Raw genomic sequence first — 22,974 nt, 5'->3', positions numbered from 1 at the left:
ATGCCCTACGATTCAGCAGAAATCCTGAACACAAAGAACTTCTCTGAAGGTCAAATTTGCATTAAAGGATGAAGACAATCTGAAATTTGCTAAGGGAGGAAATGGGTTTTCAGAAAGCAAGTGATGAAATGAATAGATGGACTCTAAGAAGATGTGTTTTTGGAAAATGACTGAACTTTCTCTTTCCTGACAACTCTGGACTACATTGATCATGTAACTAAATAGACGATATCGTATATACAGTGTCTCTGAACTAGAATAAGCTACTTTAAGAAAATAACTGTAGTCCTCAAAGAGTTAATGATAAAACTGCTCTACCTTACAGATGTGGAAAGGTTATCGTGAAACAGCTTACAGATTTGTTCAAAAGGCATACTTTACAAAGAAGTGTAAAACTTGTTGAGACAATTGCTATTACACTGCACAGTGTCACATACAATGAGTAGTGCATGCTCTGTAAAGACATTAGAGTGGACCCTTATCAAAGCTATCATATAACCTTATACAAAGGATTGTGCCACTTAAACTAGTGCAGAGTGATTTTTTTTTCCTGTAGATTTATAATGCTCTAGATTAATATCAATAGGGTTCTTCACAGCCTTGTACAACACTTTTTTTTGTTCTTTTTTTAACACATGTAACACTAGAAAACAGCAAATGGTATATCCTGACATATGTCATGCAAAGTACAACCAATACAGCACCATAGATGTAACAGAGACATTACCTAGCACTTCTCTCCAACAAGAAAAAGGACAGAACAGAGACTGTACATTACACGACTTTACAGGCCATATGCTACAGAAGACCTTTAGAGGCAGTATCACTTTTGTAGATCTAAAAAGCTGCAATTTTATAAAATCCTGCTTATCATTTCTATCATAGACACTTCTGATTAAAATCCATGGCACAGTAATAATATTTTGCTACAAAAATAAATAAGTAAAAGTTTAAGATGCTGATATGTTTATAAAATGTGTCTGAAGTTACTATAGAATAAAAGTGAAAACAATGAATGAAAATTATGTATTTTAAAGAAATGTTCTGTGTAACAAAAGGATATTGCCTCTCATATTCAATTGTCTAGACTTCATTTTCTAATTATCTTTCAGAATAATTTTATAACTTTCTCTTAAAAATAACTTCACTTTAAAACTGTTACTACCTCATTTAGACTCTTATTAAGAAAATGGAAATAAAGATGGAAAAGCTTACTGATGAGCTACACAAATATGTGATCTTATTTAGTTTGGAATAAAAACAAAGATAATGATGGTTTGGGGGGAAAAACACATTATGATGGCCAACGAACTACACAGTAGTTTCATTTTTCCAAGGGCCAGTTTTGATATTTCCTGTACTATCTGAGCTGTATATCATGGCTTCATGCACGTTTCCCTTGAGAATTCCGTTGTGATTCGTTGTATTAAATGGCAATGACTGTGTCCGCGGGTGCATCTCAAAATGAGCTGGGTGGTGCACAGTGTCACTTTCTGGCATTTTAGCACAACTATATATTACAGTACTTGCGTCACTACTTTCGGGCTGGTTGACAGTAGGATATGGATCGCTTTTTGAGCAGCAGGCCCGTCTGTGACCTGACTGGCTATCATGCGTACTGTGGGGACTGTCTGTATGTGAGCTGTGGATGCTGCCATCGATACTGGAAGGAATGTGATAGGCGTATTCTCTTTCACCTGCAGACCTATGCCGACTGAAATAACGTGGCTTAGTTCTGCTTTTCAGACATCTATGAATGTGCATATTGGGTCTGAAGGATCCCTCGTTGTGGACATGAATGTGAGCTTCATCATCAAGTAGCTGATCACAGTGCATTTTTGCACAACATGGTGTCACAGGCGAAAGGCAGTTAACATGATTCTGAACCGCTTGTAGGTTAGTAAGTTTGCAGTGGCTAGCTGATGGGTGATTAAACACAGCTGATTTGTTGGGACATGGTGATTCCTGAAGACAAGGTGCATGAACTTGAGTGTCACCATTGACATTAACCTTTGGGCGCACATTAACTTGGACAGAATAGGTGTTTCTTCTAGATGGGCAACAGGACCACCAGCAATGCCACACATCATCTCGCTTTGCACAGTGATGGATCAGGATGAAAAGCCCCAAGGTCACACAGAAGGCTCCATAAAGACAGCTAAATATCATATCCAAGAAATGACCTTGAGATACTGCAAGTGCTCCAAAGGTCCAAGTGGCAGTAAACAGAAACAAAGTGAATGCTGCAGCTCGAAGCTGAGCCTTAAATGAATGCTCATTTTCCAATAAGGAAGAAGAAAGCAGGGAGCAGGTTGCCTGGGGAACAGCTACAGAGTCTGTAATATGACCATGGCCCACCTCTGTACTTGGCATTCTCTGTGGATCTTCTGTCTTTTCCTTTAGCTCATACTTGCGTTCAGGATGGCGCTTCAGTTGCACGTACGTGCAGAGAAAATAAACACAGGTGACTAGCACAATGAACGCTACTGGCCCATAAAAAGCACCAAGACTAGGCTCCCATGCCATCCAGCAACTGAAAACAACAAAAAAAGAGAGTCAAGAATATTTTATAGTCCACGTGAGATACGACTGATGACTGACTGATGTGAAGCTGGGCTTTCTGACTAACTTGTATGACCCAACAATGTCTCAGAAGTTTGGGTATGTTTGTTGTGCAGAAAGAGAGTGTGTCTTTACTGTCAATTAAACTCAGGCATGACTTTTGTATTTTTCATAGAATAAAATGTCTGGTATAAATTACAGGATATTAAAGCTGAAAAATTCCAAGAAATGTAGGTCAGTTTAGAATCTAGAATTGCAGTGAAGTATAAGACTGTTTATGACAACCCTTTCCTCTGCCGTTAAAAACGTCAGCACTAATACTTTGATTAAAAAGTAAATGAGGCATAGTTTATACAATCTGTGCGAGCAATAGAAATGTACAGATTTCAATGGTTTGTATCAATGAACTTCGATACAAACTTTTAAGCCAGAAGATTGTTCTTACAGAATTTTATTGTTGCCCAAGTAGAGAACAGCCTGAGTAATAAGAGAGGCTGAAAAAAGGCTTCTGGTTGAACAGTCACCGCTTTCTGCAGTGAGCAGACCCAAAAGATATATGCCATTTCTGAATTCTGCACTGTTTCTGAAATTCCTGAGAGTTAATTTACATCAATTTGAATGTCCTCAGAAAAATTAAGGAAATTGATGTTCTCTTTGTGATACACTGGTAGCATAATATTATTGTAGCATGGATCATTGCTTGTTAGGCTTTAAATAATACAACCATAACTGTTTTAGAGCAGCATAAAGTAGTTCACAGGCCAGTATGAGCTGAATAAGCCTCAGTCAGCTGCATAATTTAGTAGCAGTGTAACAGGACTGTCCTGAGGATAATTGATCTAATCAAATAAACATAGGGGAAGAAAACACTTCTGGCTAATGAAATCCCAGGTGGAAACTGGGAGAACTTGGGTCGGGGGAGAAGGACTATATGCCTAGTTTTCACTCTTCACTATGATCTGCTTTTATAGACAGGGAACTGAGCTGGCAGTATAAGCTAGTACAGCTGTTACTAGATTCTTATACTCTAAATATTGTATGGATTTCTGGAAAGAGGAATAAGTTACTTTCCTTATCTGTTGGGCTAGGACAAGAAGTAATGACCTTAAACTGCAGCAAGAAAGATTTAAATTAGATTTTTCAAAAAATTTCCCAGTTGTTAGGACAATTAGGGTAATAAGCTGTTGGTATAAACGAAGGTCTATCCATTATCAGAGCATTTAAAGCAGCTCAGATAGATAACTGTCAGGAATGGCTTGGATATAGCTAATTTCCCACTGGGTCAGAAAGACAGACCAGGTGATCTGTCATGATCCATTCCAGCTCTAAAAATGACACTGTGTGACACTTCATACTTATTTAGGCGTGTGCGATTGGTTGCAGTGCCTTCAATACAGCAAAGATACCACATTCTTGTCAAGCCAGGAATCATCTACAACTTACTATAAAAAGAGCAGAATGAATTTTTCTCCCAGGCTGAGAACCTCTCAGCTAAAAAGAGGCAGTCCACTGGGTATTTATCACAAGAAACTGCAAAAACTACTTTAAATTTTTTAAATCTGAACCTTAAACAAAAACATACACACATCTGTTAATGAACTTAGAGACTCCAAGGAGCATATATTTTGCTGTCAGACATGCACATGAAAAGATTCCCTGAAAGATATCTGTGAAAAGAAAGGTAAGTTCCCACCTATATTTAATTGAATAAGTAGAGAGCACAAAGCTACATGAATACTTGAAGTACATTTGAATGCTGCATATTTGATGCAAAGTGGAGAACGGAATGCTCCCCAGTGGAACTGTCTCTTGGGATGCTCTTATTTCAAGTGGAATCTCATTGTGGATCACTTAAAAAATCAGTTCAGTAAAAAAAATATTCAAGTTTGTGCATCTACATGTACTATACTAATACTATTAAAAATGAATAAGGATATAACTCACTATGCTGTTGTTGAATTAGAAGCTGTCTTTTTACTCAGTCTTATAACCATCCCTCACCTGTGCCTTGTTTTCTGTACAGACTGTGGTATCAGGTATTGATTGACTATGATTAACATGATTAAAGAAGTATAACCTCTGTAACTGTGCCAAAATGAAAAAGTCTCACATTTATGAAAATAAATAATTGAGTCTTTTAATACACTGTTGATTATAAGTGACTGTTTAATTGGATAAGTTTGAATAAATATATGAATATGAGTTGGGCCCTAGGCAGAGCAAACAGTTAGCCATGGTATGTACTAATTTATTACCAGAATTTAAATTTCAATTACCTAAAAAATGCCTTCAAGGAGCCAAATGCTCCCTTACAAACCATTCTCCTTTGTTTCCACTTTTCTTACCCAGAACATAACCAGTTTCAATTGTATTACAATAGATGCTCAAAGCAGTAACTAAGAGTGATGTCCTCCAGAGTAGTAATATATCCCTTAGTGTGCCAGTCAGTGCCATGCTGATCATTTACACAGAATGTATTTAACTTTGGAGTCTGATTAATTTTCTGCTAACTTTTATGGAAAGACTTATTGTACTTTATTGATACCTCATGTTTCATGCCAAGAATTAATAACGAAGTGATGCCTGGATGGCTTCTTGACATATACTGAACACTAATACACTAGTACACTACAGGGCTATGTCAGGATTGTAAGACATTGTGACTGGAACATTTGCAGGTAATGAAAAGCCAAAATAATTGGTTTTTAAGGGGGAGATGGGAGTGGAGGAAGGGGAGGAGGGATTTTTACTTGTCCTTTTTTCAGATAATTATTTGTAAATTACTTTAAATAAGTCACCTGAAGGATATCAATTCAAGGTACATAATGAATTGAAAGTATTTAATTAATTAGTAGCTCCATTAAATATGCTATCCATTAGGTATTTTTAATATCCTTTCACTTATTTGGATTTAAATGAGGAGTAATTCTGTAAATAAAAAGTGATTCTATTGGCTGTAATAGAGTCAAATTGATAGAGGAGAAGCAGCAAGCCCCAGATTAAGACACTGCTCTTTCATAGCTATTATTTAATAAAATTTCATAATAAATGTCATCTGACATGGCATGTCTCTATCCTTTATGAAGTCAGTTAACATTTATCAGCATAAGAAAAAGAGTATGTTTTCCTTAAAAGTTTTATGGTAATAGTTTATACTTACTATGGTGCATTGCCTTCAATCCCATAATTGTTGATATTGGTTGCTGCAGTAATCCCACATATAATAAAAGGAACTCCACCACTAATCAGGTAAAATCTGTTGGGAGATAATAACTGATATTTTAATTTGCCTGATTCGTAGTCAAATACTGCTTTTTAAATAACTGTACCTTCTTCAAGTATCTTGTATATACAATATTGCTGAAACATTAAACATGTCCCCAAAACCAGGAAAGCAAAGAATGAACTTTATGAAGCAAACAGCAGAAAGCTTAATATTTAATATTTATATGGACCCACTTTTAACAGTCTCTTGACTTACATCTTTAGTAAATACAGTTACTATTGCAGTCATATGAAGAACAAAACCTTTTCTAATGAAAAAACCGACATCCCAAATAAAGTTATTCCACTCACCTAGATATTTATATTTAACAGTTATTAAATATGTAAGCACTACAAATTAAAAATATTCAGACAAAGCAGCTGTATTCGCTTTAACATGAAAATGTTCCCAGGGAAATTCAGTGAAATCACAGAAACATTTTCCTAATTCCTGAATGAAAAAAGAAATGGAGTTCAGTTAGGCCAAGAGAAAAGTGACAGTCCACTGGGTGAAGTGTTTTCTTTCTGCACAGAGGAGCAATCTGGAGAAATCAGGAAGATTAAATATCCCTTTGCATATACCACACTTTTCTTCACTTACTCAGTACTCAGCCTTGCAAATGCATTAAGATGTGAGGGCCTCTAACTTCAGCAAGATCTCATAAATATCCAAGAAGAGTGTTAACCTAAGTGATAATCTTTCTGTAAAAACTTGTATTTGAAGACTGAAAGCACAGTTTCACACCCCTTTAACTGGTTAACTGTTGTTGAACTACTTCGAAGCAGCAGTCATTCCGATGTACAATCATTAGGCTAAGTTAAAGTCCTAGGGGATCTCTCACTGAAGTTGGCATCCTGCATTCCTACGTCCAAATTCAGCAAAACAAACCATCATCACATTTTCCATTTATATAAGCAAAATTATGCATGCAGCACAGCACTTTCACCACTTCCGTCTCTGAGGTGGACAGCACCGGTCCCTGTGCATGTGAGGCTACAGCTGGAAGGAATGCTTCTCAGTGACAAAAGGGAAAATGTTCCACCACACCTGGAAGCTCAGCTGGTTCCCTGAACACCCTAACTCATTTCCTGATTTAACCAATGTTCTTCTGTCAGTAGACAAAGTTACTTTCTTTTCAAGTCACCCCTCTGGTGCAGGGAACACCAGTATGCAGGGATATGGACGCTTCCCAGTCACTGCTATTATGCTGTCCATCGGGACTAAGGGGAACCTTATAACATGTGGGACACATTCTTACCACAATCTCTCTACTAGTTTTCTATAATGTGTTATAAATATTGGGAAATTTCACAGTCATTGCAAGGCAGGATTTTTATAGAAACAGAGTTATAGTAAGATTAAATAAATCAGCATTTAAATCAAACCCAGAATTAGTGTTAGAATTTCTTAATCTCTCTTCCCCACCTCCTTCTGAAGCAGAATTAGAGGCCAGGCCTCAGAAAATTTCATGTTAACATTTATAGTCCATCTTTGTCCTAATGGTCTAAGCTGTGAACAGAATAGAGAAAATCATCCTCCATATTCATCAAAAAGCCCTTCAAATTTTTTAACTTCAAAGTCATTAAGTATATATTTTTTCTTCAAACTTGGCTTATTCTGTAGAGCTCAACAAATTCCAATGAACAAGTTGCCTGCTTACAAAATCCATTCATTCACTGCAGTTTAATGATTGTACATATCTTTTGACTTGAGCATGTTGAATAAGCTAGCTTAATAGCTTATTATTATTTTTAACAAAGACACGTTCAAAGACATTTTTGAAATTCAGGAAATGACTAGGGTAAGCAATGAGGCATAGAAAAGTTAATCCCAATTTATCTAAGAAATAGTAAGGAGCAGAAAAATAGGAATACAGAAGCAAGTATAGGAAACAGCACTTCAAACTCATCTGAAGTGATTACACCATAGAATTTACCTACAATGCAATCTATAATTTATTTTTTTGCAGTGCCACCACTTTTTACAGATTGGATACATACAGGATATTTAAATCATATCCTTATCTAAGTCTCAGACAAGCCAGTATTTGGGTGTTAGATAATCTGCTTCATATCTCACACTTTCAGTAGGCTGCTGAACACAAGAACAGTAGCATCAGATGTTCTGGAAGCACTTAGCTACACAGTGCTTCAGAAATGTGGCAAAATCTAGCCAAATTCCTGCGCTGGCTCATTGCTAAGAGAAAGAAAATATATTCTAGAAATGACATAAGGTGAAGTCAAATTGTTTCAGTGTATCTGAGGTGCACTGTACTGATATCCAGCACAGCATGCTGCCTGCCCTGTCTCACTGGGAAAAAAAAAAAGTGAAATAGCAAATACAAATGACAGTGTATACAAACTTCATTGGTGGATTTGGGATTCTTGCAAGGGTAAAGGGAAAAAAAGGTCTGCCAAATAGAAGAAAAGTCAGCAAGAGAGGAATGGAATTAAAAAAGAAGGAATAGATTATATAAAATATAATCAAAGAAATGGAAGTCAAATTGTAAGAGCAGGAGTGCATACTCTTGCCCATTTGTGTGAGCTCATGGATACCTTAAACAGCACCTAAAGAAGAAAAGACCGCACTGGAAAGTCACCAAAAAGAAGAAACATTGTTCAAGAAGATCCATAAACATGTTAGTTGTGGGGAAGTACACATAATTTTATGAAATTTAGACCCGTCTTTCCAAACATTAGTTTCTATGCAATCATTAGGTTTTATCAATTTCTTCTTTTTCACACAAATGAGATAATTAGGACAAATAATTTTTAAGAAAAAGTTGAAGTAGAATTCATAGAGCTCGAATACAAAGTGAAGAAAATGCAGATAATAAATAGCTATGCTTCATACTTTTAGAAAACCTTTAATCTAAGAGAATCAAAGTGCTTTATAACATTAATTAATTTAGCATTATAGCCCCCTGTGTGGTCAATAAACATTATTATCCCTGTTGTACAGATGAGAAAAGAAGCAAGGAGAGATTAAGTGTTCAAGGTCACACAGAAAATCTGTTTCAGAACAAGACTTCTTAATTCTCATTCTATGTTTAAACACAATGCACCTCTCTGTTACTGTAAAGGAAGGGACTGGGCAAATCATGGCATCCAGGAGTTTGTCTTCAAGCCCAAGAAACACAATTGCCTCTGTGAGTTCAAGCAGGAGCAAGAATATAATCTTATCTGAAGGATCCCCTGGTAAGGGTGGTTGCCTCTCAGTATTCACTAAGCCTTGCCAATGACTGTCTGCCTGTTACTCCCTACAAAGCCTGACTTGTGGAGGAGGAGCCCATGTGCGCTGTTCCCTGTACAGCCCTAATACTAACAACCACTGGTATTTCGTATGGCACTGCCTGGGCATGTACACAAAGCAGATTTTCCAGACCTGCCACAGTGGTCTGACAGTAAGGATTGTAACTGGAGAGACACTGGGTTCTGCTGCTTTTGCTGCTGCAGCCAACTTCCAGTGTTTCAGACATACAGGAGCAAAAGTAAGGGATGATCCTCCTGTCCAGTAATGCTCATTCACAGAACAATATAATAAAGCAGTACCAGAAGAATCAACCTTGTAGACTGAGCAAGTACATGCTTTTCAAACATCTTTTTTCCCCCCTTAATTATATTTTCTTATTTTGAAAATAATGATCAATCTTTTCCCTACACTGCTTTCTAACTTACATTAACTACTTCCTCTCATGACTACCTTTCTGTTTTAAAGCTTCAAAGGTCTTTATCCTCTGGTTCAGTAACCAGCTTTTGTCTTCCAATTACCTTTTCTACTTCTGAGTTAATTTCCTAATTTTTCTCATTAAGCCAATGGGCTGTCTCCTTTTCACAAAGTTGCTGCGTTTCACATATTTCACAAAGGAACACGCAGCAACTCAGGACCCAGAGCCAGTTTCACTACTTGTGTTACTCTTCTACCATTCAAGAGCATGAACGGTGATACTCAGGCTACCAGTAATGAAACACTGTAGGTAGCAGTAAGAAGACAGAAGAACCCTGCTCTGACAGATGTGACTGTTATGATGGAGCCAGCTAACACAGGTTTCGCTGTAGTCGTCATAGCTGTGCATGTAAATCTTTAAAGACTAGGAAACTACAGGGAGGAAATTAAAACTTTTTTTCAGCTAAAATTTGATCTTGACAAGCAGATAATTTACACAATATTTAAAAATAGTTTTACCATTTTTTTAAAGTTTACTATTACTAATTGTAAACTGTCTGTGGGACGATTTGGGGCTCTGAAGCAATTGCTAAGCTGTTGCTTCAACAGCCCTTGGGAAGAATTTGTAAAATTTGTACATTGTTGTTGCTGGCCACCCAGGGATGTCCTGATGATTCCTAGCAGGCTTTCATGTCAACATACATTTATTTACTGAAGCTCATTCTATCACATCTTCACTAATATTGTTATCCAAGCTAATTAGATTAAAGTTAGCCTGGTAGGGCTCAGCATGCTGCACTTGCACCTCTTAGCTGCAATGTAGGCAACACCTACAGACTGAAAATCAGGCTATGCAGATGCGCTCAAATGATGTGCAGTAATTTGTAGAGGGAGGAATCACACTCACTGAATATTAGAGGGAACCTCTACGTTCTTGCTGCAGCAGCCTGAGACCAGTAAGTACAATATTGTTTATTACATGCACTGACATAAACACAACCCCCCCAACAAAGCAGCAGACACTGCTTGAGGTGATGTCCCTCTGTTGACATCATGGCTTACTGTTTTCCCGCTTCCTTTCAGCAAGAACTCCTCTTGTAAGGCAAACCCTACCACAAAATACTGGGAGCTACAGAGCCAATCAGATAGAAACAGGATAATGTCAGCAAGAATGACTGCAATAGCCTGCAGGCAGCATCCATTCTGCTAACTTAACATACAGTATATTCTTCTAAGTTTATTTCCATAAATATTACTTAGTAAGTCAGCAAGTAAAAGGAGAGTTCTACCCAGTGATGAATTTCTTGCTTGAGTGTCTGGATATTCTGAAGCCTAAAATTGTTTCCAGATTGAGAACCTTGACTCTGGAATCAATTCTTCCAAAAAGCATCAGACCTTGGCTTTGTGGGTGAAATGCAAGACTGATTTTAAGTTTTTTTCCTGCAGAGGTTGGCAGAATGGTGATGTCTCAGGAAGTGATTTAGTAGCTTCACATAGTCTTTATTGCAGACACTGCTTGATTAAAATGCATGTATATTTAAAAGTATTCCTCTCTGCAAGCAGAAGTCTAGAAAGGTACATATTAGATATATAAAGATACCAGTGAAACATTAATTTCTTTCCTTTTCCTCAGTGGAAAAAAAGATCCATCTATTTAGCTCTATTTACTTCTAGGGCACAGTTCATATAGGAAAAGATGTCAATCTATTAGCCACTTGCAAAATAAACATGAAAATAAAAGACGAGTCAGAGCAAGATGACTTTCCCCTTTATTTTTCCTTGAGCTGGGACTTGATTTTAACATCTTTGTGAAAATAATCCATATAGAAAATGGTTATTAACTTCTGAGCTAACCAGATGCCACAGTTCAAGTACCCGGCAGGCAGGCAGACAGATAAGAAGCTGCCCTGTAGAAAGCTGAATTTATGAGCCTGATTTTAAAATTATTCTTCCTGAATTTTTCATGCATCACATCATTTCATGGTCCTTTTTCCTGGGAATTTTGAGAAAATAAAAAGAAGACTTTGTAGAAACAATGGGATTTTGAAATTACACTTTTCATTTAAGGAAAAAAAAGGTAATTTTCAAACCTATTTCCAGATAGTCTTGACTTACAAACATATTTACAAATACTGTCAGTTTTGCTTCATGGCCTTGCTGAAGAGAAATAGCCTATATTTCTTAAGTGTTTTTTCCCTGTTTCCAAAGCAGAATATAAACATGGAGAACACATGAAAAAAAAAAAGGAAAACCAATCTACTAATGATGCTAAAATAAGATTTAATGATACAAGTCAAAAGGTAAATAATAGCACAATTAAGAGTTGTGTGAAAACTCTGTTTAGCATCTTTATGTGGCAATATTGTTGTTCTTTTTACCTGCCTGTTCATAGTCAGTTTTTCTTTCCATAAGACATTTCACTTGTTCAGCACAGAAGGAACAAAAATCACAGGACAGATAGTTACTAATTTTTATAAATATCCCCTCTTTCTAGATCTTATTGCAAATTAAGAGCTTCACAAACATCAATTGATTAGTCTTCATAATGTCCTTGTGAGAATATGTATCATCTCCATTTGGAGGCAGAGACTAAAACACAGAGATGACTGTCCAAACCACTAAGAAAAGTCTCTGCAGATTTGTTTGCTCAACTTAAGATGACCAGGCCTCCATTTGACAAAACTAGACTCTAATTTTTTATTAAAATTGGCCATGAGATAGGAGTTCAAATACTTTGCTGGATCTTCTCTTGTAGACTCATAATATGGGAACCTGGGCAATAACGTGGGAAAACGTTAATCAGTGTCAGAAGATATGAAATCTCATTTCTCAAATTGCCTCTCTCATGCAAGCCACTGCACTAGATATTCATACTGAGCTTGTCTTCCTTTCTGTCTGTGTCAGATGATGTCTCGCACTGCCAGTTAGGTAGTGTGAGAGTTTATGCCCTGCTAGTGGAGGAAGTCATGAGGATGTGCTGAAGCTATTTTTATTCAACTTCCTTGGTTAACACTCTCCACGGCTAGTGTAGCCATTCTGTCTACTTCAGTATTTTGCACATGAAAAGGAATTTACAGGCTGGCAGTACAGTTGCAGTTTGCTTTAGCATGATCCTATAAGACAGCCTCACCCAGCAGAGAGGACAGAGAAACAAAAATGCATATACCAAAAAAAAAAAAATTGTTTAGAGAAAATTCAGAAGAGAAGGGAGTTTCATTTACATGTATTGTCTCTTGGGGAGCTAGACGAACTTGAAGAGCGATTGTATCTAAGAAGCAAGGGAGACCTTGCTTTTTTTTTCTTCCCTATTTTATTGGAGAATGCCTTGGGGGCTATTGGAAATGAAAAAGAAAGATGATTCTTACAGTGCATTCCATGCTGCAGTTTAGCTCTGTTGACTTCTACTCCTGCCCAGGCTTAATGAATAAGTAATTTAAGTTAGGGTAATGAGGCACTCATGCTGAATGTACTTCTGAAGGAAAGTAGTAAGTAAAATACTAAGCAGCGTGTTGATGAGAAAGAAAATACATTTATTAGTATTTCTTAAAGAATCTATCTATATTTTTAAAAGTTTAAAAAGAGCATGGAGCTCAGAGAGTGAAAATTGTTTATGTTAATGCTTGGAGAGAAATAATAGGAGTAGAAACAATACTTACGCTTTGAGTATTTTCTATTTGCACAGTCGTTCTACCCCTAGGGAACACAACAGGCCTTTCGATTCTGCTTCCACAGTTAATTTCTAGCAGTAAAATGGCTGATACTCTTGTTCGAAGTAATTCATTGCTACCTCATTTTTCCAGACATTTGACTACTGTGGCATAGAGCTGTTAGCTGAAATTATTTTGCAGTTCCAGCCTACTGAATCAAATACAACTGCTTCACTGAGCATTGCAGGACACCTTTAGAAAGTCAATTACCATCAGAATGTCCTTCTGCCTTTCAAAGGGGAGAAAAGAACCATTAACCTATCAACCCTTATCACGATGAGAAATTCTGATAACAGCCTATATATGACAATGCCATCTTATATAATATGAAAGTGAAATGAAAAGTAAAGCATGCAAAGATAGTGATAATAAGTGCTGCACCATTATATCGTCACACATTTAATACTCGATTCACTTTATATTAGTATCAATGTTTTATGACTGTCAGCAGAATCACCTTGAATTTTAAACAGAAAATATGGATTTCTTTGGTTTTACTTGATGTAATATTTCATTAAGCCTGCCAAAGGAACCAAATGAAATGACTAGCAGGAGGAAATATATTTTAATTTGGATCAACTGTGAAAGTCACTGACAGGGGGTTCTGGTCTATGTTCTCCTATGAATAAACTTTGAAATCGTATTTTTAAAAAGGAATTTATGTCAATCCCATACTTTATTATGGCAGTCACCAACAAAACTCCATGAATCCCCCTGTGTTTCATGCATTGTTGAATTTGACACTCACTTTGTAGGCAATATTTTTTTTGTGAAGAAAGCCTTTTCTTATGCAGTAATTTTTTTCAAATTTCAAATAGACCAGTCAAGTCCTTGTTTTGTAATTTTTACATCACCTGAAAATACACTATTTTCAACTTTCACAGGAAGAGAACCTTTGGAGAGTTTATTTGGAGGTTATTTATTCTCTACTTGGTATATTTTTGGGTTTAGGTATGACATCTATTTGTTGTATTAAAAAGAGATAGTCTGAGACCTTATTTTTTATTATAAGCTATATTGCCAAGTTAGAGCTGAATGAGAATAATAACCTTAGTTTTATTTTCTGTTAAGTTCTTTTTTTGTACATGCACAGAATGACTCAGAAGATATTCACGACCAAGCAATCAATGTCATGAAGACAGGGACTTTACTGGTAGGCCCAGGTGGCTTGTTCTTAGATTTGCTCAGCTGAGCATTCAAAACAGATGTCTGCAAACAGACAATGAAAAGAGAATACAGCAACTCCTGGGAAATATCTCTAGGGAGGACACGTTAATTGTCTTCTAAATTCATGTCTTCTTTTCCTTTTTCTCTTATATAAATCAATGATCTTATATGAAGGGCAAGATCTTTGCCCACAGTGCCAGAAGGAGCTGAAATTGTTTAGAAGAAAGAGAAAAATACAAGAAATACTTCAGAGATGTGAATTTCCACAAAAACTACATTGTTTGCACATTTTTTTGTGCAAGCCTTCTATCTTTTGATGCAATATTAAGCCCCTGTTCCAGAGGGCAGGTGATAAAGAATCTCAGCTTTCTCTACTGAAATTTTATGCGGGCACAGAAAAAACTGAAATCTGATTTCGTACAGATTTCATCTTACAGATTTTGTCTTTGGTGTCTAAAGAGTTACAAGGTCCTCTTAAGATCTTTCCCATAGTTATGCCATCTCTCTATCACTTCAGCCTTCTCTTACGTTGAGATATTTATCTTTGTTATTCACCTGCCCATCCAGTCATGTTAAACTTACAGGAGCTTAATGATCTCTATCCATCTCAGGTTGACTAGCCAAGTTATTAGACAGGGAAAGTCTCCATGACAGTCATATACTTAAACAAACTGTTTCTTTAAGGAGATCATAATATAAATAAGAATAAATTTCAATTTTTCCATTACAGATAATTATGGGCAAAATGTGAAAAATGTGAGCTTTAATGGTTCAAAAACTAGCAGACAAACAGGAATCTTAAATTCACTGGTTTCAAAAAATGTCCTGTTCTTTTTTTACACTAATATCACAATTTTTACTTCGGTTTACTGATTCTTGAATGATGAATGTTGGCATTACTACTTACAGAGAGAAAACAGTAGCAAGGAAGCACAGCTCCAACAAGCTAAAAAGCATTTTTATCTCTTCTGCTGGCCCTGAAATATTTCAAGCATCTAATAAAGCCTGTTTGATTGATAAAGGCCATTAAAATAATATGTTTAGGGAATCTAATGTTGCCCCATGAAATCTGCCATTTCTGCCAGAAAAAACTGCCTTTCTTCAATGAAAATTACAGCTTCACACATAATTGTATGTAAATCCGCTGAATGCATCTTCTGTCACACAGCAGCGATTGGGTAGTTACTGTTATACAGAGTATTCTAAGAAATACTTTAAAATTACACATGTTCTAGCCACTGTGTAACATACATATGTTTAATATTTAATAGATTAATATTTAATATATTTATATGTCCTTATAAAGTGCTTTCTTATGAAGTTTACAGAACAACGGTAAATTTCCTCTCTTCAGCTAGACTAGTTCAGCATATCCTATGCATATTCTTGAATGATACCCATCCACAATACTCAAGACATATTTATACTGTCTGTGTACAGGTAATATATGGAGGTAGCCCTATTGGCTTTTAAATATTAAACCTTCAAAGTATTAAAGCATTCTTACTGTTTCAGAGGATTTTAGCAGTAAGGTAATAAACTCCCCATCTTTAAAATACTGTTAAGGATTAGGTGCCGCATACCCAAAATTAAACAGAGTTAGTGTTTCAGGCTTCTACATCTCTGGTTTTACAATTATGTGCTAATCTCAATTTACTTCTACCTTCCATCTATTTAGGTAATTTGGTTTATTTTCAACTGCATGTATCTAAAATCTAATCACACAGCTAGAGCAAGATATATCCTCAGGCAAAGTGAGAGAACAAACAGTCTTGTTTAAGGCATGAAGAAACCACACACTAAATAAAAATAATATAATTTTGACTATTAAATCTTCTTGGTCTACGAGAAGTATTCAGTCACAAACCCAGAGGGCCATTTAAAATAGAAAAGCATTTACACAGAAGGTCCATGGAAACCACAAAACCCTTTCTGCTGAATCTCTCCAGCTACCAAGCTTTTGTCATTGACAAATCAAACCCACATTTTTACAGAAAAGATGAAACAGTTTCCTCAAAGGAATTGTTTCTGATGTGAAAAGCATACAAGCAGGTTTTGAATTCCTGTAAGTCCATATTCAATGCACAGTAAAGGAAGGTACTCTGTGCTTTATTTCGGTTCCCATTTTAAAACATTTTTGTTAATTTTTTTGAATAGTTCTAATATTTTTAGGGCTTGCCACAGGTCATGAGTTAAAGAGGGGGCATCCCTGAAAGTTAAGAAAAATTAGTACCTCAAACATCAAAGACACAATTTTCATTCACACAGAATACTGCTTTCAATCAGAAAGAAAACCATATGGAAAAATTTCCAGGTGAAGTCAGTGCAAGGCACAAATGTTAACATCTAAGAAATACCCTAAATGACTTGACATATTGATTCTGAAGGCACTACATTTTTGCTTTATTTACCAAGACTGCACAATGAAAAATCTAAAAAAAAGTATTATGTGTAAGGTGTTTGTATAAGTTAAACATGGGGCTTTTTCTTTTTTTGTATTTCTACTCTTATATTGTCTTTCTTCACAAATACTTTCTGAGAAAAAATATCTCTATACAGAGCAGCAGAACAGAATAGAGTGCTTGCCTCAAGAATTAACTTGCACTCCACAAAGACTACAGTTACTGAAAATTTATGCACCAGAAATTCAAATGGGAAGCTGCAAAATATAGCTCAGGTAAAAAATCCAAACTATTAAGATGAAACATTTCAATTTTTTTAACTATAATTTTTTCTGAAGAACTATTACATAATCACTTCTAAATATTGACTCTGGTTTTCTTTTCAGAATAAGAACATATATAAAAAATGTTGTCATCTCCCATGAATGATAATTCAGTTTTGCAGCTGGCCACATATGGAACATGTATCTGTAGTATATGCAACCACTACTTACACCTCAACAGACTCATACAGAAAGAAAACATTAGAAATTAATTGTGAATAACTACTCTCCTTGACTTGTTAATCTGATGCCATTCCAACATTTTTTAAAGAACATTTTTTTACTTCCTGTCATTTTTTACTTATGAATCCTTAGCAATGACAGCTTCATTTTCATGTATTTCAACACTGCAGTATATTCCTCAGTTCTGCTATTTGAAAGGAAGTTGCATTTCCCTTTTTTTCTCCATGGATTAAGTATTAGCTGGACCAAGTAATTTTAAAGCCATGATTAATGTATATGGATACTTTTCTAGAACAATAACCAACAGCCTTCACACACATTGACCAGTCAGTGTACACTGACCAAGGTGAGCAAAAGAACTACTATTCATAACAACATGCCCAGAGGCAAGAACAATTTAAAGTTTACTCTGGTTCAGCGAACAGTGAATTATTATACCAAGTGAACAAATATACCACATGAACCTGCTCCTTTAAGTGATAGTTAGAGAAAACCATCTGTGAATACTCAATAATTGGATGCCTGGACTCTCTTTTGTGATGGGGAAGACAGATTCTCTTTCCTTGAATTAGACTATCAGGGGTCAGCCATCACACCCGAGTCCTGTGAGCACTGGATATTCAGTATTCTGGTATTAGCAGAAATGGTGCTTATTTCCCTATGAGGTAGGGATACTTTCAATTTTCAGGGATGGAAAATCACTTCCATCACAACTCTATTTTATTCTTATTTCTGCAGTTTTTTTGAAGTTTGTTAAACTTCTGGAAAGGCTGAGTCGGGACTAGAGAATCAGAGTCCTCATGGACTGTGGCAGAACAAGGTGACCTCGACATGGTGAGTTTCTTTCATTGTCCCTTATATTTTCAAATCAATTGTTTAGATATACTATACTATACATATATATACTACTATACTATACTATATATATACTAATATACTGTAATTTGATGGAAATTTCTTGTGTTTATAAACATAATATTTATATATTTTACATTATGTAGCTATGAATTTTAACTTTACAGTATATACCTATGATTTTTAATGATGGCCTGTTAAACTCATGGGGTTTTGTTCACGATTAAGAGTGATTTTTGTGTGTGCTTTATTTCAGACTAGGTTATAGCCCTTATATTTCATGTTTGTGGTCCATTCAAGATGAACGTTAAAAGGAAACAGAACTAGGATGGGAGGTACAAATAAGGTCCTTGGAGATTTTCAAAACTTGACTAGATGAGGCCCTGAGCTAACTTTAAAGTTGGATCTGCTTTGAGTGGCGAGTTAAACTAGATGACTTACAGATGTTTCTGCCACGCTTATTATTTTTCATGATTCTACAATTAACTTATTATTCATTGTTATCTTTTCAGTCTTATGAGGGTCCATCCATACCAGCTGTCAATGCTGAGAGAAGGGCTCTTTAAAGCTCCCGCACTTCTACTTTATATCACTCTGTAAATTGAAACATATGCGCTGCTCAGAGTAGACTGATTCACAGGTGAGCGAGCACAGCTTGAAAATTCCTGTAGTTAGAAGGCTATGTGCCTAGAGCCAGACAGAGTTCTCTAGAAGACTACAGTGCATTATTAAAATGTAACTGAGATGGGACAGGATTGAGATCAGAAAGAGACCCCACTTCACATCCATCAACAATGCCTACAGCTGTGACTGTAGCCAAGAATACCTGCAACCAAAGAAAAAATTATGCCATGTGTAAAATCTATTACTGTATCAGAGAAGTTGTGCATCCATTACTTATGTAAGTGTTCCTACTGACTTTGGCCAAGCTCCATACGAGTAAGATGCATACTTGCATGATTTTGTACTACACAAGTACATTATTCTTTCTGCAGAAACTAATCTACCCTCTAAAAGGATCTTAGTAAAATTTCAGCCTTACAGTTTGCAAAAAGGAAAAAACTTACTTTTTCATGTTTGTTTTCATGGAGAATATCAATGTTATCCAGTTCTACAACTTCCAATTTATCATCTTGACAGATATCCAGGTAGCCAAGAACTTAAAATCATACCAAGTAGGTGTTATTAGATGTAACAAGCAGCAGTGAAGCATTACAGCATGATGGGAATAACTTTCCTTCATGATTTTAGACTTGTGGCTTCTTTCTAGAACACTTTTGCTTTCATATTTCATAGGATATAATTCAATCTGCTAATCTAGAGGCAGCAAAAAGCATTCTCTTTTAATGCTATACGTAAGAGAATGATTATGGATTACCCTGCTATTAAAATCACAGACAAACTGTATTCAATTAATGACTTAACTACACAAAACCATGGAGATTTAGATCTATTGATAAAAATTCAGGTTGACATTTTGTCCTTAATTCACCCTATTGAAAAGTAAGAAACAAAGGTACAATTGCATGAGTTCAGGAGTGTCAACCCCAATTTTTAGCTTTAATGTTGAGGTTTTTTGCTGTTGTCGGTTTTAGTCTTACTAAGTTGAGCTATGAGAAATACTATATATATGATGATGGCATGAACATTTGCTTTTGCCTGTTGTTTTAAAACTGACATACACAGAAATCTATTTTTGGTGATCCCTATCCCATATTTTAACCAGAAGCAAAAACAAAGCTTTTCCATCATATAAAAAAAGGTCAAAGTGTAAGTTTCTAAAAAATCACGGGGTTTCTTGGAGCACTCAGCCAGAACTGATCATGAAACTTTGAAAGAAAAGGACAAGCAGAGATAGAGGAGAGTTATCTTTATATATAATAATTGAGAAATATTAATTAAAAGCTAGAAATGACATGTAATTTCCAGAATGTTGCTGTTAGTAATGTGGAAATAGGAGATCTGAAAAGGAATGAAGAGCAATCATTGTCATCTTCACAAAACTATGAGAGCATCTTGTTGCTCAGCTTCCAAGGTCAAAGGCTGCCTAGCTTTGCCAGGTACGATAATTGTTACGGATTTGGTAATGGCAGAATCTCAGAAAGAAGTAGTGCTCTCTCTAGTTGGAAAACATTCTCTTAAATGCATGAAGAGGAAATACAGCGAATTGGTTGCTTCTTCAATATCACTAATGGAAGACTAAGAGTCTATATGAGTAGATGAGTTTAATGTCATTCATATATATGAGACAATAATAAGAGCATGATATGCCATAGCTCAAATTTTGAACATAATAAATAGTTTAAAATGCTTAAATATGAATTACAGCCAGCATGTGGTAGCTATTCTGAAAATAACAGTGGTAGGAATTTGCCCATGATTCCTGTTCCTTATCTTTTTGATTCATGAGAATGAATTTTACTGACATCAGTAATCCCAGAAATCAAATTCCAAGGTGGTATGCATAAATATTTCTTGGAAATGAACTTTGTCTGTGTAGGTATTTTTTATCTGAAGATGTCTGTAAACTCATCTCATATGAAGGAGCAGCAAGATCCTATGACTGACCGCTCGTGACTCATATAGCAAATACCACAAATTCAGGGGCCCTCCATAATCAACCTATAAAACTAATGATTGCAAAAGTGAAAGACCGGGAGATAAACTAAAGCAATACATATATCTGAAGAAATGGTTATTTCCTCAGAGATTTGTAGGCACAGATTTGTGGATAATGTTCTTGGTGAATTACCTGATGTGATTACTTTTAATAAGCATAACTACCAGTCAAGGCATGTTGGAACAGGGAACTACTTCTTACATTTCATACATTTTACACAAAAGTAATACAGAATATTTGAAGGTAAATCTCTGAAATCTCCAGTTTCTTGGCGTTGCTCATAAATAATGAGAAGCAAACACAAATGATCTTCAGTAATCATAGTTCTCCTACCTCCTAATCAATAGATAAAAATAACTAGGTATCTCTCATAATCAATAGATAAGTCAGGTATTTCAAGGGCTCAGGTTTACTTTCACAATAATAAGAAGAATAATGGCATTACCCCTTTATCTGAGCGAGTACTCTGTTTATATAGGCATAAAGCTTAATCTGGACATTCTATTTTGTGAAGATATATTAACTATTATATATTTAAATTCATTTAATCTGTATCATTAGAATTCCAGGGAATTTACCAAATTTTATTTGTAAGTAGCAATAAGCAATAATTTCTATCTATGAACCAAGACCTTCCAGTGATTATGTGTAACTCCCAGTGTTTCACTGAAAATCCTTTGTGGGTGTGGATGTTTCAGAGCAGGAGTTGGCCTAATTTTTTGTTATGTTTTATATAGTAACGTCGTACCTGAATGAAAATACCTGGAGGATCAGCAGCCAGTTTCTACAAGACTCATAACATTTCCAAACACTGAAGGCATATTTGGAACACATTAGTTTCAAAGTCTCTTCTGTCAGAATTCGCTTGCATAATAAAACACAAGAGTTTCTTACAAGAGCAACAAGACTGCAGGAATTTAGCAGTATATTAAGGTTTGAAAAATGACAATATTGTTAGGAAAAATGCTTGTTTTAAGAATAACAGAATTGTAGGGTGGGAATGAACACCAAGAGGTCATCTAGTCCACTCAAAAGCTCTGAGGCAGGGTTCATATTAAACATCTGTCATGACTGGCTTGGATTTATCTAATCTATGTTAACAAATTGCTTATGACAAAGTTTCCACAGCCTCCCAAGTAACCAGTTTTAATTGTCAACTGTTCTCATAGTTTAAAATCTTTTTCTAATATGAAACTCTTTACCACTTACTGCAACTTAAGCTTATTATTTATTGTCCTGTTTTCAATAATTTCAGAGAATTTTGTTATTAATACATTTTAAACCTCTTATCAGTGTTGTTATTAACACTCATCACTAGCAGCCAGGGTCCACAACTTTCAAGTGATTTGAGTTCATATATTCCTTCCTTTTTCATGTCTACAACTGTCATTGCAAATAAGCAGTTAGAAGCTTTCCTTAAGAAGTTTAGGATGAGGATTTCAAACAAAATCACACGAGTCCAGAAAGTCAAGCTCTAAGCAGAAGATGGAATATCATGACTTTTCTGATGGTACTGCACAGATATGCTGTTTTTCCTTTCCTGCCCTTTCAACTGTAGAACCTCTCAGGGGTGTCTCACCAACAGGGAGGTGATTTACTATCCTATTAAGAAATACCAGGAATAGGGTTTGAACAGAAGTTACTGAAGATAGATAAAGACAGGTATGGACTTTTAAAATACATGATAGGTTTTTTACCTAATGAGAGTTTGCTTGCCTCTTATCTTACTGCAGACCATTTTTTCTCCCTTTCCATTTCCTTTATTAATATTATCACCATCTCACATTGTCCTCATGACTTCTCCTTTCCTGTGTTAAGAGTCTGATTGATCTGATTGATCTCCTTGAGACTTTCTACATTCTCCTAAGGTCTGTGTGTTGGTCTGCACATTGTTTCAAGACATCCTTTGCTTAGTTTTCTTTACAGATTTCTTTGGACACTCTTGTGTCATTTTACACATTGATTCTCTACTTTATTCTGAGACAAAATTTCATCTCCTGATGTACCTCTTGAATTCCTCTACTTCTCAGTTTCTATACTTTCAATCATTCCACTGGGTTTCTCTCATTTACAATGTGTGCTGCTCTGCATAGGCAATTGTTCAACTGCCTCTGTAAAATACAACATATACCATTAGCACTTTATAACAGTACAAGACAAAGTTTGAAAAATCAGCAGTAATAGTCAGGAAATTCAGAATGCAGATTCTGAATACCTCAGCCGT

The 22,974-nt window shown here is 35.8% G+C and overlaps 1 protein-coding gene across 2 annotated transcripts in view; it reads right to left on the bottom strand.

Annotated features, from left to right (window-relative positions):
* Window positions 1-1,311: 1,311 nt before the first annotated feature.
* The window catches only part of LOC104352288 (adhesion G protein-coupled receptor A3), a 280,884-nt gene continuing 259,221 nt past the window's right edge, over window positions 1,312-22,974 (bottom strand). For both annotated transcript variants that reach the window (XM_086466587.1, XM_086466588.1), the window contains 2 exons: window positions 5,723-5,818; window positions 1,312-2,533 (listed from right to left, as the gene is read on the bottom strand). In XM_086466587.1, the coding sequence (XP_086322713.1) occupies window positions 1,312-2,533; window positions 5,723-5,818 (1,318 nt within the window). The remainder of the gene's footprint in view (window positions 2,534-5,722; window positions 5,819-22,974) is intronic.

Source organism: Leptosomus discolor, chromosome 6 (genome assembly GCF_034619465.1).
Source record: "Leptosomus discolor isolate bLepDis1 chromosome 6, bLepDis1.hap2, whole genome shotgun sequence".
Taxonomy (NCBI): Eukaryota; Metazoa; Chordata; class Aves; order Leptosomiformes; family Leptosomidae; genus Leptosomus; species Leptosomus discolor.
This window is presented reverse-complemented; position numbering and strand designations above follow the sequence as displayed.